Source organism: Balaenoptera borealis (assembly GCF_965194805.1).
Source record: "Balaenoptera borealis genome assembly, chromosome: 10".
NCBI lineage: Eukaryota > Metazoa > Chordata > Mammalia > Artiodactyla > Balaenopteridae > Balaenoptera > Balaenoptera borealis.
In genome coordinates, this window is record NC_138874.1 from 6,008,565 (window position 1) to 6,034,988 (window position 26,424).

Genomic DNA, 26,424 nt, shown 5'->3' on the forward strand with positions numbered 1-26,424 from the left:
AGAGACTCGGCAGCGCCGGAACCGCCTCTCGAGCGAGGTTGTAGCCTGAGGAAAGACAACTTACAGCTACAAGCGGAAGTACGCATGTGCTAAAGGAGACTCGAAATGCAATTCCAGGGTAAAAACTGCACTTCCCATAATTCCTTGCTCCCGCATCTTTGGGCAATATGAGAGTTTCTCTTTCAAAGGCTCCTGTTACCTGGCGCCCAGGTTTTCTAAGCACCGCCAGGTTATAGATTAGAACGTGACCTTACTGACATAACACCCAGGTGCAGTGCATGGTTCTTGATTGGATCTGGCTTAGACTGGATCTGGCTTAAATCAGCTGCAAGAGACATTTTGGGAACAAATAAGGGTAATTTTTACTTATTAAAATTGAACTGTTTATCAGTGATACTAAGGAATTATTGTTATTTTTAGATAGTCTAATAGTATGCATTGTGGTTCTGTAGGAAATGTAGTTAATTTTTAGAGATGTAATACTTAAGTATTTAAAATATTGTGTATAAAAAGTTATGAAGAGCAAATATAGCAAAATCCTCAGTGCTTAATATAGGTAATGAATCGAGATATTCATTTTATTATTCTTACTACTTTAACAAAAAACAAACAAAAAAAACTGGGTTCTACCTACAACCAGTGTATGTGTGTGAATAACCACATATTTTAGAACTAGTTTTTCCCATGAAAAGAATTATACATTTGACTGGATGTATTCTTAACATAAATCTACAACCATTGTAGCATATTTATTCTTTAATGCTGATTTTTTTGCTTCTTGCATTAACTTGTATATTTTAAATTCACTGTACATTCCATGATGGTGGTGGTATTATTATCTATCTTGTTATGACATCAGACTTTTGTTCCTAAGTTATGGATTCTCTGCTTTTAATTTCATTGATTTCTGCTTTTATCTTTATTTTTTTTTTTATTTGTTTATTTTATTTTATTTGTTTTATTTTTGGCTGCGTTGGGTCTTCGTTGCTGCGCGCGGACTTTTCTCTGGTTGCGGTGAGCGGGGGCTACTCTTCCTTGCGGTGTGCAGGCTTCTCATTGCGGTGGCTTCTCTTGTTGTGGAGCACGGGCTCTAGGTGCGTGCTTCAGTAGTTGTGGCACAGGGGCTCAGTAGTTGTGGCTTGCAGGCTCCAGAGAGCAGTCTCAGTAACTCAGTAGTTGTGGCACACGGGCTTAGTTGCTCCGCGGCATGTGGGATCTTCCCGGACCAGGGCTCAAACCCATGTCCCCTGCATTGGCAGGCAGATTCTTAACCACTGTGCCACCAGGGAAGCCCTCTGCTCTTATTTTCTTTTTTCTACATGCTTAGGTTTTATTTCATTGTCCTTTTTCTAGTTTAAGATGGAAACTTTATTTTCTAATATGAATATTTACTGTTGTAAAATTCCTCCTAAGTGCTCTTTACCTATATACCACAAATGTTGCCATGTTATATTTTCATTTTTGTTCTACTCAAAATATTTTCTGATTTCTTTTGATAGTTCTCTTTGAGCTGTGGATTATTAAGAAGTATTTGTTTAATTTCCAAGTGCTTGGAGACTTACCTGTTATCTTTTTATCATTAACTTCTGGTTTAATTCCATAATGGTCTGAGAACATACTTTGTGTGACTTCAGTTCTTTTAAATGTAATATTTGTTTTATGTTGGTGAATGTTCTGTGCAGACTTGGAAAAATGTTTATTCAACTGTTGAGTTTAGTGTTCTGTAAATCGTATCTAGTTTGTTGATGGTGTTATGCAGTTCTTCTATGTCCTTGCTGATTTTTTTGTCTACTATTGATAAAGAAACATTCATGGTGTGAGCCAGCTCTGTTCCCTCCATGTGTGCACACTGTCATTGGCAACAGTAGCCTCCACCTTAGGCTGGGAAGCAGCACCAGAGCAAGAGTGGCTGGAGCAAGAGCCTGGTGTGGGCTGGGAGGTGCCCTGGGGTGGTCGTGGCAAGCCGGCCAGAGCCCCAGGCAGTTTTCAATCTACTGCCTCTGTGCTGTGACCAGGAGTAAGCACGACTCTGTGCACACTCCTCAAACCAGCTAAGGAGGCTCATCTTTTCTGGTGTCAGACGCCAGGTCTGAGGTGCCTAATGTGTAGCTTAAACCCCTCACTCCTCAGGGAAGATCCCCGAGCCTGTGATATCCCACTCCTCTTCTGTGTCGCCCACTAGGGGTATGGGTCCCAACCAGGTTGTGCCTTCTCCCTTCCTACCAGACTCTGCGGATCTTTCATTACAACCTTAGTTGTAGAAGAGCTGTTCTGCTAGTCCCCAGGTCGATTTGAGCAAGAGTCGCTCTATATGTAGTTGTAGTTTTGATGTGTTCATGAGGGGAGGTGGGCTCAGCATCCTCCTACTCTGTCGTCTTTATCTCCTTCCCTCAGATTTTCTATTTCTTCACAAGTCAATCTTGGTAGGTCTTGTGTTTCTAGGAATCTGTTTCATCTATGTTATGCAGTTTGTCAGAATAAGTTGCTCATAGTACTTTCTTTTAATTATTTTTATTTCTGTAGAATGAGTAGTAATGTCCCCACTTTCGTGGGTTTGTTTGTTTGTTTTTTGCCATGTGGTGTGCCACGTGGGATCTTAGTTCCCTGACCAGGGATTGAACCCGTGCCCCCTGCAGTGGAAGTGTGGAATTTTAACCACTGGACCACCAGGGAAGCCACAGCCCACTCTCATTTCTGATTTTAGTAATTTGAGCCTTCTCTTTTTTTCCTTAGTCAAGCAAATTTAAGTTCTGTCAATTTCATTCATCGTTTCAAAGAACCAATTCTTGGGCTTGTTGATTTTTTTCTGCTGTTTTTCTATTCTCTATTTAGTTTTCTCTGCTCTAACATTTATTATTCTATTTTGGTTGTTTTGAGCTCCTTTTTATTTTTAGATGTAATCATTGATAGGCATTAATGTCCCACTTTGTACTGCTTTCACGGTATCACATATGTTTTAGTATACTGTTTTTGCTTTCATTTGTCTCTAAGTATTTTCTAATTTGCCTTGTGATTTGTTCTTTGACCCATTGGTTTTTTAACAGTGTGTCTTGTGATTTCCACAAATTTGTGTATTTTCTAGCTTTTCTTCTGTTACTGATTTCTAACTTCATCCTGGTGTTGTCAGAGAAGATACTTCATATGACATCTATCTTTTTTAATCTATTGAGAGTTAACTCGTGGACTAACATCGTCTATCCTAGAGAATGCCCCCTGTGCACTTTAAAAGAATGTATATTCTCCTGTTGTTTGGTAGAGTCTTCTGTATACATCTGTTACATCTAGTTGGTTTAAGGTGGGGGCTTATTTCTGTTTTTTTTTTTTTTTTTTTGGCAGCGTTGGGTCTTTGTTGCTGCATGCGGGCTTTCTCTAGTTGCGGGCGAACAGGAGCTACTCTTCATTGCAGTGCATGGGCTTCTCATTGCAGTGGCTTCTCTTGTTGCGGAGCACGGGCTCTAGGCGTGCAGGCTCAGTAGTTGTGGCTCGTGGGCTCAGTAGTTGTGTCTCATGGGCCCTAGAGCACAGGCTCAGTAGTTGTGGCACAGGGGCTTAGTTGCTCCACGGCAGGTGGGGTCTTCCCAGACCAGGGATCAAACCCGTGTCCCCTGCATTGGCAGGCGGATTCTTAACCACTGCGCCACCAGGGAAGTCCTCTTCAATATTTTTTATTTTTGCTCCCAGACTCTATCATTTCAGTGTACCTATCTTCAATTACCATTTTTTCTTCTGCTTGGTCAAACCTGTCTTTGACTTCTTCTAGTACATTTTTCATTTCAGTTATTGTACTTTTCAGCACCAGAATTTTTTCCTTTTTGCTCTTTTAACCTCTTTACTGGTATTTCAATTTTGTTTATACATTGTTTTCTTGACTTTGTCCATATCATCTTTTAGGTCTTAGAGCATGTTTCAGACAGTTTTAAAGTCTTTATTTACTACGCCCACCATCTGGTGTTTCTCAGAGACATTTTCTTTAAATTCTTTTTACCTCTTTCTTTGTATGCCTCGTGGTTTTTTTCTTTTTTGTTTTTTGGTTTTTTTCTTGAAACCTGGACATTTGAATCGTACAACGTCGTGTCTCTGAAGATCAGATTTTCTCCCTTCCCTGGCTTTTAAGTGTGTTATTTGTTTGTTTAATTGTTCTAGGATGTCTTTGGGCTGGGATCAGGCTGAGGTGAAAATTTAAGGTCTTCTCAAGTCTTTTCTGAGCCTGCACCTCTCCTTGGGCATGTGTGGTATTTTCTAAATTTTCCTGTATTTGTGGTTGCTTTTGAATGTCCTCGTCTTTAAATGTATGACTCCCAAAGGGTGAAAAAGAGAAAAATGAAGGAGAAAAGAGTGCCAGCCCTTTAAATCCTAAGAAGTTACTTTATTCAGAGGAGGAGTGGCTTACAGCAGTGGTATGGGGGGTGCCACAATGGCTGCCTGCCTCTGTGTCTGCCTCTCCACAATCAGAAGCAGCAGTGAGCAAACAGAGCACAAATCCCTGATATTTAGAGGACAGGGTTCTTAATGTCCACCCTGGCTCCTGCAAGCTGCATGCAAGGTGTTCCAGGAATATGTGAATAGCTGACTGCCACAGGACTAGGAAGTGGGGAATGGGTAACCACTACTATGCTAATAACTAAAATTGACTTAAATTAACTGCAATTTACTACCCAAGCCTTTCTGTGAAAAGTTTCTGAGGTATTTGGGGCTCATTTTGATCTCAGGTAGACTCTTATTCATCTTTTCCTTGCTTCTCTCTAGTAAACTACCTGTTCTGTGGTTTAGCCTAGATCTCTCATGAAACTACCAGCCTCTTTTTAATTGCTTTTCACCATACCTTCACTGATTTTTGAGTGCCTTTAGGCTTAACCATCCTGTACACTCTTTTAAATAAAGTCAGTTCCTTGGCGAGAGCTTTGGACCTCTTGATTCTATGACCTGCCTTTCCCCCTTGGCAAAAATCTCTGAGCCATGCCCCAGATATAGGAGTGGACACAGCGGCATTCTTCTCTCTGTGACACCGGTATTTTAGGAGCATAGTGCTGTATGGGCATAGTAACCTGTGGTCTTCTCATTTTCCCTTTTGGCCTGGAACCTCTACCCTACTTAGTCAAAATGTGGGTGATTGGGGCCTCAGTATTCTCAGCATGGTACACCTGAAACAGGAGTGGGGTCTGGAGGAATAGGAGCTCTTGACTTCTCTTTAAATGGCACTCACCTACAATGCAGCCTCTAAAAGAGGTTGCTGGAGAAATACAGGAAACACTGGGAGCCTGCCCCTCCCAGATAGATGCCATTGCATGTGACTGGGAGCTGGGAGGCAAGACAGCTGTTCTTTTGGCTGCACGTGACTGGAGTTACTGTCACACTGAGCTGGGGGGCAGGGGAGCTAGTTGAGGTTCAAATATGACAAACTCTTGCTGTTCTTAATGAGTTTTAAGTAGATTTTCTTGAATGTTTCTTTTTTGCCATATGCCTTTAGGACAATTTCCAGAGACTTTTCTTTTTTAAAAAAAAATAATTTTCATCAGTTTTGCTTGCTTCATGTGGGAGTGGATCTGTGGAGTGAGTCATAAGTACCTGTTTGTACTTTTGTTGTCCCCATTAGAAAATAAGCTCTATAAGAAGACAGAGGTTTTTCCGAGCTTTATTGAGATATAATTGACATATAACATTGTGTAAGATTAAGGTGTACAATGTGATGATTTGATACACTTGTATATTACAAAATGTATACCACAGTAAGGTTAGTTAACACATTCTTCACTTAACATTAATTATCATTTTGTTGTTATGGTGAGAACAATGAAGCTATGCTCTCATAGCAACTTTCAATTATAGAGTACAATATTGTTGACTATATAGTCCCCATGCTCTTCCTTAGATTCATGGAACTTACTCATCTTATGAATGAGTTTGTACCCTTTGCCCAACATCTCCCCATTTTCCCCATCTTTCAGCCCCTGGCAACCACCATTCTACACTGTTTCTGTGAGTTTTTAGATTCCACATATAGGTGAGAACATACAGTATTTGTCCTTCACTGTCGACTTATTTCACTTAACCTAATGCCCTCAAGGTTTATCAGTGTTGTTTCAATGGCAGGATTTTCTTCTTTTTTAATGGTTGAATAATACTTCATTATATATATATATAATTTCTATATTTTCTCTTTATTCATCTGTCAGTGGACACCTAGGTTGTTTGTGTATTTTGGCTATTGTGAATAATGCTGCAACAAACATGGGACTGCAGGTATCTCTTTGAGATAGTGATTTCATTTCCTCTGGATATATGAGTGGGGTTGCTGGATCATATGGTAGTTCTATTTTTAACACTTTGAGGAATCTCTGTACTGTTTTCCTTAGTAGCCTTACCAATTTATATTCCCACCAGCAGTGCACCAGACTACCCTTTTCTCCACATCCTCACCAGCATCATTTGTTAACTGTCTTTTTGATAAGATTCATTCTAACAAGTGTGAGGTGATACGCCATTGTCTTTTTGACTTGATTTTCCCTGATGATTAGTGATGCTGAGCACCTTTTTGACATCATTTGTATGTCTTTTTTGGAGAAATGTCTATTCAGTTCCTCTGCCCATTTTAAAATCAAATTGTTTGGGGGTTTTTTTGTTTTGTTTTTTGGCCATTGTGTTGTGTGAGTTCCTAATATATTTTGGATATGAACCCCTTACCAGATATATGATTTGCAAATATTTCCCACCATTCCATAGTTTGCTGGTTCATTTTGTTTCTTTGGTTGTGCAGAAGCTTTTTAGCTTGATGCAGTCCTACTTGTTGATTTTTGCTTTTGTTGCTTGTGCTTCAGGTGTCTTATCCAAAGAATCATTGCCAGTGCCAAGGAGCTCTTTCTCTATGCATTCACCTGGGAGTTTTACAGTTTCAGGTCTTATGTTTAAGACTTTAATCCATTCTTATTTTTGTGAGTGATGTAAGATAGGGGTCTAGTTTCATTCTTTTGCATATACACAGTCCAATTTCATTCTTTTGCATAAAGTATACTTTGATTCCCTTTTCTTTATCTTGAATGTATCTACTATAGGTTTCTGTTTTGTGGTTACCATGAGGCTTACTTGAAACATTTTATTGACATGACAGTTTATTTTAAGCTCAAAACAACTTAACTTCGATCGCATACAAAAAGCTATACTTCTTTATTCGTCCCATTTTATGTTGTTGTCAATTTACACTTTTGTACTGTATATCCATTTACTATTATAGCTATTTTTAATGCTGTTGTCCTTTAAGCTTTATACTAGAGTTAAATGTTTTACACACCACCATATTATAGTGTTAGAGTATTCTAAGTCTGACTTAGAATACTTATATTTACCAGTGTGTTGTATATTTTCATGTTATTAATTAGCACCTTTTGTTTGTACTTGAATAACTCCTTCAAGTGGTAATGAATTCCTTCAGCTTTTGTTTGGGAGAGTATCGTGCCTTCATTTCTGAAGGACAGTTTTGCTGGGTAAAGTATTCCTGATTGGCAGTTTTTTTTCCAGCGCTTCAAGTGTATCATCCTACTCAGTCCTGGCTTGCAAGGTTTCTGTTGAAAGATCCACTGATAGCTTTATGATGGTTTCCTTGTATGAGAGAAAATTTTTTTCTTTTGTTGCTTTTTAAATTATCTCTTTGGCTTTGCTTTTTGGCAGTTTTATTATAATGTGTCTTGGAAAAGATTTTTTTGGATTGAAATTATGGGGTGATCTATTAGCTTCATGTACCTGGCTGTCCACATCTCTCTCTTGGTTTGGGAAGTTTCCAGCCATTATTTCTTTTTTTAAAAAAATAAAAAAATAAATAAATGTATTTATTTATTTATATTTGGCTGCATGGGGTCTTCATTGCTGCACGTGGGTTTTCTCTAGTCGCGGCAAGTGGGGGCTACTCTTCATTGCGGTACGTGGTTTTCTCATTGCGGTGGCTTCTCTTGCTGCAGAGCACAGGCTCTAGGCGTGTGGGCTTCAGTAGTTGTGGCTAGCAGGCTCTAGAGCACAGCTCAGTAGTTGTGGCGCATGGGCTTCATTGCTCCGCAGCATGTGGGATCTTCCCGGACCAGGGATCAAACCCGTGTCGCCTGCATTGGCAGGTAGATTCTTTTTGTTTTTTGTTTTTTTTTTAAATATTGCTTTCCCTCTTTTTTTTTTTTTTTTAAATAGGGAGCATTTTCTTTTTTCAAATTTTATTTATTTATTTTATTTATGGCTGTGTTGGGTCTTCGTTTCTGTGCGAGGGCTTTCTCTAGTTGTGGCAAGTGGGGGCCACTCTTCATCGCGGTGCACGGGCCTCTCACTATCGCGGCCTCTCTTGTTGCGGAGCACAGGCTCCAGACGTGCAGGCTCAGTAATTGTGGCTCATGGGCCCAGTTGCTCCGTGGCATGTGGGATCTTCCCAGACCAGGACTCGAACCTGTGTGCCCTGCATTGGCAGGCAGATTCTCAACCACTGCGCCACCAGGGAAGCCCGGCAGGTAGATTCTTAACCGCTGCGCCACCAGGGAAGTCCCATTATTTCTTTAAATAAGCTTTCTGTCTCTTTCTCCCTCTTCTCCTGGGTCTCCAGTGACGTATACATTGTTTCACTTAATGGTGTCCCATTAGTCCCATAGTCTTTCTTCACTTTTTTTTTTTTAAATGAGAATTTTCTTTTTATTTTTATTTATTTATTTATTTATTTATTTATGGCTGTGTTGGGTCTTCGTTTCTGTGCGAGGGCTTTCTCTAGTTGTGGCGAGCGGGGGCCACTCTTCATCGCGGTGCGCGGGCCTCTCACTATCGCGGCCTCTCTTGTTGCGGAGCACAGGCTCCAGATGCGCAGGCTCAGTAATTGTGGCTCACGGGCCTAGCTGCTCCGCGGCATGTGGGATCCTCCCAGACCAGGGCTCGAACCCATGTCCCATGCATTGGCAGGCAGACTCTTAACCACTGCGCCACCAGGGATGCCCCTTCACTTTTTTTTCTCCTCTGACTGGATAAATTACAAGTGATCTTTCTTCTTTTTGGGGGGTTCACTTATTCTTTCTTCTTTAAAGTCCAGTCTGCTGGTGAAGCTATTCAATTCTTCAGTCATTATGTTGTTCAACTAAAATCTTGTTGTGGTTTTTTTTAATGTTTTCTCTTCATTGAACTTCTCAATTTGTTTTTGTACTATTTTCCTGATTTCATTAAATTCTTAATCTGTGTTCTCTTATAGCTCTCTGAGCATATTTAGAACAATTATTTTGAATAATCAAGCAATTCATGAATCTCTATTTGTTTGGGGTCGGTTACTGTAAGTTTACTGTGTTCCTTTGGTATTGTCATATTTCCCTAATTTTTCCTGATCCCTGTATCCTTGCATAGGTGTTTGTACATATGAACAAGCAGTCACCTCTTGCAGACGTTATGGACTGACTTTAGTAAGGAAAGACTATCACCTGTGGGAACATGCCAGAATGTTCTGTGATGCAGGTTTACTGGTGCAGGGTGCCAAGTGCTAGAGTGGGTGGCAGCTCTGGCTTGGTGGAGGGGAGGTGTGATGTCTCACTGGCTCAGGCCACTGGGGTCAGGGCATTGGCAACTATGTGGCCCTTGGTGAGTGCTGTGGGGGTCCCCAGTGGCTGCAAGGACTGATAGGGCTCTTAGCAGCACCTCCAGGTCCAGCAGCTAAGGATCAGGGCAGGCAGCAGTGGTGGCCAGAGCCAGTGGCATGCATACACTCAGCTCCGGGGCTGGCCACAGTTGCTGTGAAGTGGCAGGGGTTGGTTGCAGACACAGAGTGGTGAGGACCAGGGCCAGCAACAAGGACCTCGGCCAACTGTGGGCACACTGGCTGCCGTGGGGTGTGCACTCCTGGGGCTGCAGCGTGTCTCCACAGGCACTTGCATGGCAGTGAGGCCAATGAAGGGAGTCAGGCCAGGAGCGTGCAGGTGCACAGCTGCAGGGGTAGCTGCAGGTGAGCCCAGTGGTGCAGACCAGTGGCGAGAGAGGGCCGAGTCTGGGCCCCGATGCAGTTAATGGGGCCCTGTTGCCGTGCACTCCTGTGGCTGTAAGGTATTGCCACAGGCACACAGCAGTGGATGTTAGTGACAAAGTTCAGGCCAGGGAAGTGCAGGTGCACAGCTGGCAGTGGGCCTAGCTGCCTGTGAGCCCAGTGGTGCAGGCCAGTGACTTGAGATACGGCTGAATCCAGGCCCACCAGCAGTTATGGGGACCTTGGCTGACAACATGCACTTCCATGGCCGCGGGACAGCACACCAGGTGTGCACATGGCAATGGAAGTTGGTGACAAGAGTCAGGCTGGCAGCATGCAAATGCACAGCTGGAGGAGGTAACCCCAAGGGTGCATATGGTGGTGGGGGTTAGCTGTGAGGGCTAGGCTGGTGCCTTGCACTCCTGCAGCTGCGGAGGCCTTGACTAGCTGCCACTGTGGATCCCAGGCTCTGGTGACCGGGGGTGGGGCAGAAGGGCCTAGAGGCGGACTCAGGCAGCTGGTGTCTGTAAATGCAAATACCTGTTGGGCAAAAACTGGTGAAACCTGCAGGGAGTCTGTGGCTGTGCTGCCCATTGGTTTCTTCAGTGGGAAAGCTGCTGGGATCCTCTGCAGAACAGGTCACTGGGAACTGTGGTTGCTACTGCTGTGTGGGTGATACTGGTAGCCTCTGTTCTTCTTCCGTGTTCCTAGCTACCTCTATACATCTCACCTGTGCCAGTCTCTGGGTGGAGTGAAACTGAAGTGGGTCCTTCCTCTGGTGCCCTGAAAGGCTGGGGAGGCTGGTTGCTCGCCTGCTCCTCCTTTTCCAGTGAGAGCTCTTCCTAGCTGGGTTGGTCCATCTGGCATTGAGCAGCGCAGGCCAGCGGGGTGGGACGATGCAGGCAAAATGAAGCGGCTCTTCCTTCCCTTTTTGAGTAGTTCTTCTCAGGTTTTTTGTTCTACTCTGTTGCTGAAGTTTGTTAAGTGGATTTCTGAGCTCTCCCAGAGCTGTTTTTTTTCCTGGATAACTAATTGTTGACCTTTGTCGGGGAAGGCTGGGGTCTCCTACTTCGCCGTCTTGGTGATGTAACTCTCCACAGAGTTTTTTCTGTTTGATTTTCAAATAACTCATCAACTGTGAAACTGACTCAAATCTATTGATTGAATGAATATATTTAGAATTTACTTGCTTATCTTATTTAAGTCCTACAACTCTATAAAGTGGGTACCACCGTCATTCACATTTTAGACAGGGATAAACTAAGGTTTTCAGTGGTTAAACCTCCTATCTAGACTCACAGATGTATTAAGTAATAGAATATGGACGTGTATGCAGACTAACTCCAAAGTCCATGCTCTTGGACCGTGTGCTTTACTACAGACCACTAACACCCCACAGCCCCAGCTCTTAACTGGACAGCCTTTAACAAGCCTCCTCAATCACACTCATGGACCTCATGCCCTGGCATACACAGCTTCAGAAAGATCTTCTGGAATCGAGACGTATACATTTTACTGCACACATCTGGCCACCGACATAGGGAGCTTTCCTCAAAGAAGGTAACACATGCAACCACAGCTGATCCCCTGCTCAATTCCAGTCCTCATCCTCTCTCCTCTGCACCCTCCCCTTCACTCTAAAACACAGACCGTAGAGCATAGCCTATCCTCAAAGGCCTTTATCTGAAGGTAAGTCCAAGGCAGGCACAAAAATATTATGGACACGAATTAAAACATTAATGGGCCCAATTCAGAGGCATTTGGAGAAATTTTGGATCCTACCCACTGTAAGCTAATCTCAACTCCTTTTCTCTCTGCCAAATTCCACAGAACCCAAAAGTGCACAAACTTCCTTTCCCGTTCTCTGTCCTGAACCAAGTCTCCAGAAGACAAAGGCTGGAGCCTTAGGAGGCTGGAGACAGTGAACTGCACATGTGCTGAGCAAACGGCTGCACCTTCCTTCCCCAGTGTCATCAGAGGCCCAATATGTCACATTTCTGAATTCAGCATCCATTAGCCTCAATGGTCCCTCCTTTAGTGCTCCCCAAAATAATCTCTTCTCTCTGGAGGTATTGCTCTTTTACAATCCCAAGGACATAGTTTAAAAATGGACTATAATCACACCCTGACTCTATACTAATATAAAACTACCACAAATATATGCCACAAATATATCCATTTCAATTATGGATATATGTAAAACATTTAAATAAAGCTGAAAACAGAGGCCAACCATTAAAAAATGTCATATCCATGATCATCAGGGTTTCTCCTGGGTTGCAAAATATGTTAGATTCGAAAAATTACACAATTATTAAACAAAAATGGAAGAAAATCCAAAAAAGAAATACAATCCAAAAGAAGACCCCTGCTCTCAAAGTTAACTTTAAGCACCAACTCTGACTTTTTTACAAAGGGTATAATGCTGTGTGACTGTCTTTTCATTAAATATATAGTGAAAATCTTTATTGGTAAATATATTTTAAGAATATAAAGTGTCCCCCTTCTGTCCATGATGATAATATAGTCAAGAGGTGTACAAGTTCAAAGAAAAAAATATCTAGACATAAATAAAAAATATGCAGAGTCTATATGAAGGAAACGAACTTTACTGAACAATAGTTTAAAAGATTTGAGTAATAAGAGGTACAAATCATTTTCCTGAATACAAAATGAAGTATGTTATGGCACAACATTCCAAACAAAATCTCAACGAAGTTATGTATTTTCACATTTTTTTTGTTCCATTGTTAGAACAAATGTAAATTTTATGTGGAATAATGGGAAGAGCCAAACATTTTTTAAAAGTAAAGACTAACGCTTATCTGAAGATGTGTCTTTAATGGCTATAACCATCTAAATATTTTAGTTTTGAGTCGGGGGAAAAAACATGTGAAGTCCTAAGATTGTCGTAAGAATTCAGTATATGATACCGGTAGTGTTTTTTAAAAAGTGAAGAGAAATGGGCCTATTTAATAAATGGTGTTGGGGTGGCAGAAGATTAAGTGAAAATAACAGGGATTCAACAGGATAAGCCTTCCCCAGAAAAACAGAGATAAAGGGGTAGGTTCAGGGCAACTACAGCTGCAGTCTCCAACTGGGGGCAATAAACAGGGGTAGTGGCTGAGGACATCTAGGATACCCATGAATTAAACCCTCCCAGAGGCTACGGCTCCACCTTTCCCTGCCAAGCATAGGCATGATGATAGCTCATACCAAGCAAGGGGAGGTCAAGTTCAAGACAGAAAATGGGCCCAATTAAAAAAAAAAAAAAAAAAAGCAGGTTATACATGTGTATGTATTACACACACATACACACAACTTCCTCCAGATATCCAAGTGCCTCTTTCCCTCCACTTTGGCCTCCCCAATGAGGTCTTTCCCTCTCCGCACTACGTAAAATCAAACCATCTTTCTGACAACTCTTCCCATTTTATTTTTATAACGCTTGTCACCATCATCTTCTCCCTTGCAGATATATTTTCTTGATATGGCTGCTGGTAGCAAGAAGGACACAAACTATCTGGTCACGATGACTTCTCAATAAAAATATTCTAGGATGGGTTCTCATTGGCCTATTTTAACAAAGGATCATTCCTGGATGAACACAGACGTGGAGCCAGGAATAGATGGTACCATCTGGAGTAAATGCCAACTCCATGCTCACAAGAATAGGTTACATTACTAGAAGAACGTAGAAAAGTTGCAATAGCCACTACATAATCTTGAGGAACTGACGTCTACTCTTAGACACCACTGTTTGAGAGCAAGTTCCCCTCAGATGCTTGAGGAGGTAGAGAAGTAATGCTTAATATCTTGCATGCCCCACCTTGAGCATGTCTGGAGTCCACAGGGTGGAATGGTTGATGCTCTCTGGGCTCAGTATCCTCATCTACAAAATAGGGGTAGTTATCCCTATGTGAAAGTAGATCTTACCCTGAACTTACTTCCAATAACACACAGCCAAAAATTCTCAGTTGTCTAACCTGCCGAAAAGAAGCCCAAGTCCTTAAAGAATAAGACGGGGTTCAGAATTCCTTGAAGCCCCTTGTGAAGACATGCTCTGCTCTTGTCAGTCTTTAATCACATTCCTTAAAATAAAAGAGGAACTTGGAGAAGCATGGCGGCCATGACTGGTGCCCAAGGAGGTAGCGAAATTTCCTAAGCTTTCCTAGGACTGTGCTGATTAACCAGGGCCCATATTGGGAGAAGAGGGCATAAACACTCTTTGGAGTATAACAGATGACTATGCTTCAGTCTCTACCCCAACAGTTACCTCCCCTGAAGTAACTATTGGCTTTTAGTTCAGCAGGTATCCTGGGCCTTTTGCCATGTATTTTAATCCATATATATCTACCTATAGAGAATTTATAATACACTGGAGTCTTATTTTATGGGCATTTGAATTTTGCCAATCAGAAATACTGTCAAAATATTATATTTCAATTAAAAATACACACAAAAATGTACTCATTATAATATATGAGGTAAACACCTACACTTATTATGCTCTCGAGGGGGGTAACCAGTTATCCCAACTGGCCATATCAAGCCAACAAGAAAAAGGATGAATTAATCAAACAGTGCAGAGAGGACTGGCTATTTGGAAGAACAGAGAGCTGCTAACCTCACACCACATATGACAAGAAACACCAGGTAGGGCTATATGAATAATCAATTTAACATGTCTGCTTCACATATGCCAAAGAAGAGACATACCTGCCACAGTGCTCAGTTCCAAAAGGAATTTACTTTATGACAACGTAACAGCACAATGAGGCAGAAACACTTAACTTTCAACTAGTAGAATAACTTTATTTCTAACACTGAGCCTTTATATAGGAATGTACAGGAATAAAAAACACTGTGCTGCTTATTCTCCAATAGCTCCACCCAGACCTTCCCTTCTACATTCTCTGTGCCCACTTGTGCTCACCTGCAGGTGGCATCTGAGGGTTCTGAGGATTTGGTGCCAAAATTTTGGTAGTGACAGTATCTCCTATGAGGAGGCCCCTCCTCCATAAGAGCAGCTCTTACTGGGCTCTGGTAACACTTGCTTCTATCCTTTTCCCCTTAAGGACTTAGAATGGTAATGGCTTCCTGGTGACACTAGTCTCTAGGTGCTTCAATATCCCTTGTTTTTGGCCCAAACTACTGTACTGTAATAAGTCTGCCACTGAAGTCTTAGTTGAAGCAGAATTCTGTTTTTCACCAGAACCATGGCTGATACTAACAGCCATCCTATACTAACTTGTCAAAAGGAGTAATTCTTCCCTAAAATTGCTGTATAGAACATTAACACTTAGAAAAGAATTCATCTATATCAGGGGACTGCCTTCAGGTCTAAATAACAGACATCCCTGAGAATAAATAAGAAGCCACTATTGCCACAGTAATACAAACTCCTAGTAGAGAGCAGGTCCAAAAAGAGTTGTGCAGCTTAGTGACGTCACCTCTGAGCCAGGCTTTTCCCATCTTGTGTACTGTTATCTTCAGGCTATTGTCCTTCAGGGTCACAACTATAATCTAGTGTAACATACAGACATGAAAATGTCCAGCAGAAGAGAGACAACCTCTTCCCATGTCATGACAATATTTTATCACTGAGATCTTTCCCCAAAGCACTGCAGAATATTTTCCAAATATCTCACTGCTCACATGTCCATCCCAACAAAATCAATAGAATAGAATCTTCATGATTAACTTAGACTAATGTGGATTTACCCCTAAGTCATCTGGGGGAAGGACGGACAAAGAGACAAAACAGCCCAGTAAGAAGCAGGGATTGGCTGTTGGGTGGGCGGTATCTCTTGGAACTGCTTTCAATGTGTTCCAAGGAAGCAAAGGTAACAGTAGAACAAAGAAGGGAGAGACAGTATATTACAGTCTATTAAATTAAATACAAATACATAGTTCCTTTGTTACATACAACTCAGGTTACACGCATCATGCCTAAATAGATACAGCAACGAAGCACCAAGAATATGACAGAGGCATTTCATTATACACCACTTTTTATTTGTAGAATGCAGTGAGCATTACTGTTCATAACTGATGTTAACCTTTGCGAAATTTATGTAAATATCGTTGTTATTAATAGCATTTACATTATTGACTGACCCAAGGCAGCTGAGTAACCTCAGAAAAATATTGTTTGGCTCTTTTATGGAAGTGGAAGCTCAGTAAAAATGGCCATACTCATTCACATATGCCAGCAAAGTCAGAAGAAAGGTAAGCAATATGGTTGTAAAATAGCATATACTGGCCATGCTACAGAGAGACTCTGGTAGTATTTAGAATAGGATTGATGCAGAGGTAGTTAAAAACCTCACAAAAACATATTTCGGCTTCTTTATTGAAGAGGCCATTCAGCAATAATGGCCATAGCCATTTATTTATATCAGGAAATGGAAAAAGGGGTATGTGGCTTGTACTTTAAATTTTCCAAATGTATTTTCATAAATACACAGTGATGTGCTACTGTAAATATGTGACTACAGGTTCTCTGAGAAAACAAAACCCTGATTTGTAGAATTTGCCAATTATCATGGTGTAAATACTCCCACTAAAGCCAAGCTACCAACATGATGGCACTGAATGTAGAGCTGGGAAGAGATATCCAGTAGCACATCATTATACAGTATTCACCATGCAGATTCAACAATACAAATAACCTAAAGAACAAAGATAACAGCAAAATACTGTAAAGTAATTAGGAAGTGATGAATGTTGAATACTTATTACCCTTGCTTTTTAAATATTTAACTGTAAGTTTATATAGTTTAATTTTTAAATAATGACTCTGTTTAACAACTGGCTCACAAAATTCCTGAAAATTTAACAATCAGCAGTACTTGCAAGCCAGTATAAGCTTACTGCAGTACACCACTGTGTGTTGGTATGTGTGTATAAACATATTTACATATACATATGTACATAATTGTGTCAACCTATAAAGACACTGATGGTATCTAGTGTGGGAAATATTAATATAGACCATAATAGTTACTTAACTAAGGGTTCAGAGTTTCTCTTCACAAGCATGTTGGGCTCTAATATACATATCAAGAATACCTCAAATTTCTATGATATTAGCATACTCACATAAGGTCTGCAAACATCAAGGACTCTTCGCATAAATGTTTAATGCTGTTGTCATTTAACTTTTTTAAACTTCAGATTCTGTAAGTATGACTATAAATGAGTATCATCCATTACATTTACAATAAAATTTCGGCATCACATCCAGAATATGGCACTACACAACATAAATTCTAGATAAAGGTTTTTGCCATATTATTTAAATGAATTTCCCCTCAATATAAATTTTCTGATGGAAAGTTTTACTTTTTCTTGAAAGCTTTCACATATTCAAAACATTATAAGGTTTTATTCTAGTACTAATTATCTGAAGTACAACAAAACCTCACTTTCTAATAATTTGTGGCATTCTTTGGGTTTCATTAATGTCATTTTAAAAACCTGTATAACGAATTTGAAAGAGTGGATAAAGGCTTCAGAACGTTCAGGATGCTGAAAGAGCTTTCACCCTTGTGTGAATTCTCTGATGTTTAGTGAGTACTGACCTCTGACTAAAGGTTTTCCCACATCCATTACACTCATAGGGTTTCTCCCCTGTGTGAGTCCTCTGATGTTTAGTGAGAGCTGATTTCTCACAGAAGGTTTTCCCACATTCGTTACATTTATAAGGTTTCTCTCCTGTGTGAGTTCTTTGATGTACAATGAGGTTTGATTTCACACAGAAGGATTTCCCACATTCATTACATATAAAGGGTTTCTCTCCTGTGTGTGTTCTCTGATGCACAGTTAGGGCTGACCTGTGGCAGAAGGATTTTCCACATGCATTACATTCATAGGGTTTCTCCCCTGTGTGTGTTCTCTGATGTTCAGTGAGGTTTGACTTCACACAGAACGTTTTTCCACATTGTTTACATTCATAGGGTTTTTCTCCTGTATGTGTTCGCTGATGGTTGGTAAGATGTGGTTTCTGACAAAAGGACTTCCCACATTCAGTACATTCATAGGGTTTCTCTCCTGTGTGTGTTCTCTGATGTTGAGTGAGGTTTGACTTCTCCCAGAATGTTTTCCCACATTCACCACATTCGAAGGTTTTCTCTCCTGAGTGAGCTCTTCGAAGTTGGGTGAGATGTGACTTCTTGTTGAAAGTATTTCCATTTTCATTGGGCTCATAAGGTTTTTCCCCCACGTGTACTATCTGATGTCTAAAGAGGGTTGACTTTTCCCACATTTTGTGACTTACTTTATATTCATGGGGGATCTTTCTTGTGTAATTTCCCTGATGGATAATGAAAGCTGAACTGTCACAGAAAATCTGCCCATATTCATTATAAGGATTTTCCCCTGTAAGAGCTCTCTGATGCCCCAATCTTAAATCCATGTAGAAGGACTTCCCACAAATACTGCATTCATATGGCTCCATTTCCAAATGAGTTCTCTGAGATAAACTGAGCTTTAAACTTTGGATGAAAGTTCTTCCACATTCATTATATTTACAGTGTGCCTCTCCTATCTGAGCTTTCTTGTTTGTGAAAAAGTCTGCCTCCCCATGGCAGCCTTGTCCATTTTCATTATACTCAAAAGGTGGGTCAAAAATTGGCTGAGTGAGATCCTGGCTACGATTGAGGACATTCTTTTTTTGATTATATTTATAAGATTTCCCTCCAGTAGGAGTTTTCTCATGCCGAATATCAAGGAGCAATTTCTCATATACATTAAACTCATCAGGCTTCTTTCCAGAATAGTTCTTTCTATTAATAATTAAGCCTGAAATATTTTTCAAACTCATTTCACATGTGTCACATATCTTATACAGAAAATTTCTTGAAGGAACAGAGTCTGTACCTAGATTTAAAGTTTTCCTTACTCTGTCACCACTATCTGTACTTAACGTTGGGTTGGTGAAAGCAAGTTGCCAAAAAAGTTCATCTTCATTTTCCTGGCTGCTCTCTATCAGGTCATCAACTTTCCAGTCTTCTAGAAATGAGAAAAATAACCACATCTTATAAATCATAGTACATTTATAATGGAATTGGACTTTTATACTAATGCCCTATTACACAGTCAATTCTTTTGTTTTAGGCTCAGTTTTCTGGTGTAAACTAAATCCAAGTATACATTTCCTTTACCCTTCTGGTTTGAGTGGAAAATAAATACATGCTGCAGTGGAATACTTTATTAATATAACCTTTAAAACTGGACAGAAAAAGGTGAAATAAGTTCAAAGCACAGGGAACCGGTGAGTGGCTGATTCAGAAATCAGGAAGCTCAAGAGAATGGAGTGAGCCCAACAGCGACATTGAACACTGAATAAAGTGATGTTGAAGATTAGTAGACAAGGGCTTTCAGGGGATGAACTATGTTTGGTGGAGACAGACAGTCTAGTCCTAATCCCCTCAGACACTGCTGGGTGGGATTCCTACTACAGTACTTGCTTCTACTCTACACATCAACACCAGACTAAAGTTCTGAAGACACCAACTTCCTCAGGTTCAGAAGAATTGTCCGCTAGCCCAGGATCTAGTTTTTCCTTTAATTCACAAGGAATAATTATTTTTTTAAATGCTGTAAGAGCAGCAGGCTAGAGAAGGTGAAATGAACTCAAGACGTGGTGAGCAAGGGATGGAGATTTTCTGAGCATTGTTCATGTAGGGAGCAGGAAACTCCGAGAACTGGATGAGTTCAACAAAGGAGGTTTTTTGTTTTTGTTTTGTTTTTTTTAAAGGAAAATAGACTGTCTGAGAAACATATTAGAGGAGGTGCTCAGTTTGACAGAGACAGATTATGGTTTCTTGTCCTTATCTTCCCACAGCTTGATTACTGTGGTAGGATCCTCACTAATATGCATGTTGCCATTCCTCTTTTTCCCATTTGATATAGCAACATCAAAATAAATTTCTGAAAGCACCTATTTCCTCATGTTTTAAGGTACAGTGCTTTAACCCAGACTCTATCTAGCTGTGATTCACAACAACACAAATGCCCAACAGGAAATACAAAATAGAGGAGGGGCAGACCATCTCTGCAAAACGACCAGGTTCATTTGGTTTTCTCACAGCTGTTAATGAAGTTATCCCAACCATCAAGTCATATGTTTCTTTACTTCAGTCTGCTGGTCTACTTTTCCTCAAAACAATTTTGTTTCTAAAGCAATAGTGATTTTTAAGTCTGCTTTTATATCTAGGTTTATCTTTTACAGTGAGGTTTTCTGCTTTCATATCTAGCCTCATCTGTGGCTTTTACTTACTGGTGAGACCCATAATGATCACATTTGTCTATATGGTTCTGAGACCTTCAACAAACTTTATCATAAAAATTCTTGTCTATACTTTACTGTTGGTACCCAATGCAACAATGTTAATTACGTGTTTAAAAAAAAAATCTAGAACAGTCCTGAGCCCACTGCTCCAAACACTAACTGATAATAGTTTTTATCCTGGCAAACACAAATCAAAACAAAAACTAGATTCACAGTAAGAGTTCAAATCACAATTCCACAAATCCATTAAAAAATATCTGTGCAACTCTAGCTGGAGCGCTCATAAACTGTTCATTCCCAACAACACCATTTCACTTAATTAGCTACACTCCAGCCTTGGCTCTCCTTGGGACCTGGACATCCTTCAGGAAATGCTACTTACTTTAATTTAAAATAACAAACCACAAAAATATTAATAAAAGAACAAAAGCCAACAAACTCTACAACATCCCTACCATGTTTAGCTTCCACTTGCTGCCTTAGAAGAGGTTACTGTCTGTTTAATTCACTGTAAAATAAAACAAATCCAGTGCTCAATGCTAAATCCTTTGTCATGACCACAGTCTAGCTCTTGACAGGTGTTACCAAAATTCTGTTTCCTCTGACTTCATTGAGGATACACATTAATCCTTCTTAGAAAGTAATGTGCATATGAATTATTTCCAACCTGTACATGAGGACAAAATAAGGAAATGTGCATTTAGGAAGAGTACTATAGAATGCTTTCTGAATGGATGAAAAAGAGTGATCTCTTCTAAACTTGGCTCAACAAAGTAATTATTAAAATATCAGAATCAGGAAAAATATGAAAGGGCCTTCTCTTTGGGAAAACAAAATCTCAACAATGATAGAAACCCCAAGCAGCAGTCATATGATCAGGTCTGAGTTTTTGGGATACAGATACTAGTGGGTTAGGGTTACAAAATATGGACTATTTAAGTTGCAGCAAAAAATTGATCTCTAACTTAAAATAAGTGAAATAATAACAAGCCATTACTATATACCATGCAATGTTTAAACACTTTACATTTACAATTTTAATTTTCTGAAAAGGCAAAATAAAAGTAAAAGTTATAGAAAAAAGATAAAATATTTATAAGTGAAATTTAAGACATAAGATAGTATGAGATTTAGTATAAACTCTAAAGAGCAGAAAGAAAGACTCTGAGATATATAGAACAGGACCACATTGTGACAGTCAATGGAAGGAGACTGTAAATTCATTTATTAATAAGGAGCAACTTTGTTATGCTAGTGAAAGATAAATTGGATGCTTTAGGTAAAAAAAAAAAAACCAACTAGGAATTAGATCAAGTAAGGAATGACAGAACAGAGACACAGTTATGGTTTTGAGTGACATCAGTGAAAAGTGAGAAAATGAAGAGATGAAGAAGACGGAAAGGAAAACAATATCAGGAGTATTTGAAAAAACTAGTAATAGGGGATAACGGGTTCCATACCCTGATCCCATGGTTGCCATTTAAGGCAGTAATGGATGGTTGAATGTTCCTTATTTGACCCCTGGGAAACCAGGCTCTCTAATTTTCTTGTACCTCAGACTGTTCGTCTCAGTCTCCTCTAATGACGAGATTTAATGGATTTACACACCTTGTAAAAGTGGTACCATCCCAGGGCTACCTCTCTCATTTACAATCACTCTCTAGAAAAAGAGACAGCAAACTATGACTGCAAGGCAGTGGTCCTAGAACTAAGGATGTTTTTTATGTTTTTAGAGGGAAAACAACAGAAGAGGCAGCAGGGAGGAGTGAGGAGAAAGAGGAAGAGGTAAGAGGAGGAGGAGGAAGAGCAGCAGCAGCAACTGAGACCATGTGTGGCCCAGGAAGCCTAAAATATTTACTGTCTGGTTTTTTACAAAAAAGTTTGCCAATCTCTAATCTAAAAGTCTTCATCTAGCCCCAACCTTTAACACCACCTAAAGCTGATGCCTTTCGAATGGATACTTCTAGGTCTGGCCTCATTATGTACTTCATACGATATATATATGAAATCTCCTTTTCAATCCCAGATTCTAACAGTTACCTCAGCTTCTTGTGTCCAAATGTAAAATCTGTAGTAACTCCCCTATAATCTCTCCTCCAAATTTTCTCTATCTCAGTAAATGGTACCCTAAGTTATCAGGTGCTTGAGACAAATCACTGGAATCATGCTCAACTCCTCTCTCTCTCACACTCTGTATCCAACCCAATAGCAAATCCTCTTGGCCTCATCTCCAAGATATATGTACAAATCCACCATTTCTCAGCACTTCCAACATAGCCTTAGCCACTAGCCTCTCTCCTCCCGAGTACATAGTAGTGTCCTGTTATTCCTTCCTTGCTCGTGCCTAAGCATCATCTACCCACCACATATTCACCACACAGAAGTCAGAGAGATCCTTTTAAATTGTAAATCCAATCTTATAGCTTAATCTGATTTATGTTTACTCAAAAAAGCCTGAGGGTTTCCCACATCACTCAAAATAAAATTAATGGGTCTCCCATGATACATGCTACTTATGACATCATCTCCTACCAATCTCCCCCAGGCCTTCTCACCTCCAGCCACACTGACATCCTTGCCATTCCTCAAACACCCTAAGAGCACACCTGTCTGAGAAGTTCAGCACCTGATGTTCCCTCTGTCTGGAATACTCAGAATCCACAGAGTTCACACTTTAATTTATTAGAGACTTGTCTATTGTGGACCTCATCAAAAAGGTTTTCTCTTGACTTCCATACCAAATAGCACATGCCATCATTCTCCAACCCCCTTTCCACTGCTTTAACTCTCTACAGTATTTATCACCACCCAACACCACGTGTGTGTATACAAGCATGTATAACTCCATACACACACACACCTACGCTTTTCTGTCCTTCACTGTAATAGACACTCTGTGATAATAGGGACATTCTTTTAATTACCTATAAACATAGTTGGGTCATATTGGGTGCTCAGCATATATTTGTTAAATGAATATATGGAAGTATTGCATGAATACATACTACCTAACAAGAGATGTCCAAAGACAATACAGAGAAGGTGAACAATTTTAAAAGATAAAGTAACCAAGAAAAATTATCTCAGATGAAGCCAAATGAGTTTGGATTATGGATATAGGTAAATCACTCTAAAATGTCAAAGAACAAAGGGAAGCATTTATGAGTGAAAGTGACATATGGAGGAATGTGATTAAGGTAACAAAGGGATGTGGGCCAACTGTTCTTAATTACTTCCAAAGGTCTGGGGCTAAAAAATGTTTTTTTGGAAAAATAGTTCAAAGTTGATAAACCATAAACCAATGCCCTAAGATCTCATTTCCTCTGGCTTCCATCTGCCTGTGAACTCACTAACTCACCTGAGCGGCACTGTTTTGGGAATCTTTCCTCTAATATCCAAGGTTCTTCTCCTTGCTCGATCTTGAAGATCACTTCTGGCTTAGTAATGCAATTCCCTGTAAAGAAAATAACACAGGACTACGACTGAACAGCCTGGCTTCAGGGACTCTGAAAAAATGATGGGGAAGAAATGTATAGCTTCAGGAGCTACCTAAAAGAGGTGCCTAAATGAACCAATCCTTAAAGAGGTAAGAACATAGCATTCTTTATAGTGGCCAAAAGGGATCAGTCATCTGATCCCTTGAATCTCCATCAGAAAATTCCATAGGGAGTTCTCATGTTTCATCAACTAAGAAATGCATGCTACTCATTCACATGGAGAAAAAATTCTTACCTACTGAGACAAGGTGGCTGTAATTTTCCAGGATCACGTCTCTGTATAGTATCTTCTGAGCAGGATCCAGCAGGTACCACTCTTCCTGGGTGAAGTCCACACACACATCTTTGAATGACACTTGTTCCTGTAACAGTATATTCCTTTTCTGTATGAAATTGTCAGAGCTCTATGAGTGGTAAATATTTAAAAGAACTAATCTCTTTAGAGTTTACTAAAAATTGGTATATAGGATTGCCTTTTTTTATGCTATCCTATGTAGGAAAAAAGTAATATCTTGTACAAATTGAGTTTCCACTAAGGGGGTGGAAATAGTTGCTACAAATGTTATTCCTGAAAAGGAGACATACACATTACATTTATTAAATTAGAAATTGTAGGAGCTAGCATTATGCACAAAGTAGACTGGGGTTACCAAGAAAAAGTTCTTTCATATTATCTTTTATATTATAAAGTTAACTGTCACTAAGGAAGTAAAACTTTCAGTTGTTAAAATGAACAGAGGGATTAAAATTAATACGGTACAGGCCCTAACCAAGCTCAACCCATGACTGATTAAAGTGACCAGTCCTGTACTCTACCTGCCCAACAGAGAAACGGATGAATCCTCTCCGCTAAAAGAGATCATTTTCTGGAGCCTCTACCAATATTTGTGTTGTTAAATACAATGTTCAGCATCCAATAAAAAATTTCATGTTATATGAAGAGACAAAGACCAAGGAAAAAAAGAAAATAAAAGCATACCCATAGGACATTCAGATATTGGAACAAACATGAACTTCAAAATGAGTTATGATTAATATGTTCAATAAAATAGAGGAAAATATGAACAAAATAAATGAAAGGATGGGAGAAGTTCAACAGATATATGGTATGTGTGTTGTGGAGAAAGAATTAACAGAGCAGGCCTGAGACTGCTATCCTCTGAAAGATCTGCTACAAGGGTGTTCCTTGGCTGGCATCTGGGAACTTGGATTTCAGGAGGGTTCTCACCAGTCCTTGATAAGAATGGTTCACTGAGCCTAAACCGTTTGTGTAAACAATATGGTTTATGCTGCACACATACATCCTTCTGGAGTTTGGAATTTTGTTATATGCTAAGCAGAAAGCACTTATGTGCCTAGCCCCTGATAAACATGCTGAACACTGAATGTCTGTTGAGCTTCCCTGGCAGACATTTCACTTCTGTTGCCACATCTCACTGCTAGAGGACTTAAGTGTGTCCTGGGAGAAGACTCTTAGAAGCTTGCGCCTGGTGTCCTCTGGACTATGCCCCATGTGCCTTTTCCCTTTGCTGATTGTGCTTTGTATCCTTTCACTTCAATAAGTGACAGCACTAAGTACAACTACATACTGAGTCATCTTAGCAAATCACTGAACCTGGTGATGGTCTTGGGGACCTCTGATACATGTGTATACAAACACACACAGATACATACATACTTGCATAAAATGGGCATTCCAAAGTTGAAAATTACAATATCTGATATTAAGAACCATTAGACAGGTTCAAATCATATTAGAGAAAGAAGACACAATCTGAAACATATTCACCTAACAAAAGAGTATCAAAATACATACAGCAAAAACTGATAGAACTGAAAGGAGAAATACGACAAATCTATAACCATAGTTGGAGTCTTCTATCTTGAGCGATTGAGCAGGCAGAAAGTCAGTAAGTATACAGATGACCTGCACAGCACTATCAATCAACATGATCTAACTGGCATCTGTAGAATATTCCATCCAAAAACATAAAACACACATTCTATCATTCTATTCTAGCTCATATGGACCATTCACCTAGATAGACCATAGTCCTGGCCACAAAACACACCTTAACAAATTTAAAACAATAGCTATCATACAAAATATGTTCTCAGACCACAATGTAATTAAATAGAAACCAATAAGCAAGAGATAGCTGAAAAATCCCAAATAGTTGAAAATTAAACAACATACTTATAAATAACCTATAAGTCAAACCTATAACCTGTAAGTTTTAAATAACCTATAAGTCAACCTATAATAACCTATAAGTCAAAGAAGTCTCAAAAGAAATTTTAAAATATTTTAAATGAAATAAAAATGAAAATACCATGTATCAAAATTTGTGCGATGCAGTGAAAGCAGTGCACAGAGGGACATTTATAGCATCAAATGTATATATTAGAAAAGATTTAAAATCAAAAACCTAAGCTTCTATCTTAGTAAACTAGAGAAAAAAGGCAAATTAAGCCTAAACCAAGCAGAATAAAGGAAATAATAAAAATTAGAATAAATCAATTAAATTGAAAATGTGAAAAAAATACAAAAATCCAATGAAACCCAAAGTTGCTTCTTTGAAAAAATCAATAAAATTAATAAACCTCCAATCTAACCAAGAAAAAAAGAAAAAAGAGGCAAATTGGAAATCTCAGAAATGAAAGACAGG

At 39.6% G+C, this 26,424-nt stretch overlaps 1 protein-coding gene across 10 annotated transcripts in view; it reads right to left on the bottom strand.

Moving 5' to 3' along the window:
- Nucleotides 1–5,616: 5,616 nt before the first annotated feature.
- Nucleotides 5,617–26,424, bottom strand: part of ZNF248 (zinc finger protein 248) — a 29,164-nt gene continuing 8,356 nt past the window's right edge. For 4 of the 10 annotated variants that reach the window (XM_082407639.1, XM_082407638.1, XM_082407637.1 and 1 more), the window contains 3 exons: nt 23,995–24,117; nt 23,617–23,712; nt 5,617–18,976 (listed from right to left, as the gene is read on the bottom strand). In XM_082407639.1, the coding sequence (XP_082263765.1) occupies nt 17,487–18,976; nt 23,617–23,712; nt 23,995–24,117 (1,709 nt within the window). In that variant the 3' untranslated portion in view covers nt 5,617–17,486. Of the gene's footprint in view, nt 18,977–23,616; nt 23,713–23,990; nt 24,118–26,424 lie in introns of all 10 variants that reach the window. The other 6 variants (XM_082407644.1, XM_082407643.1, XM_082407642.1 and 3 more) reach the window with 3 other exon arrangements.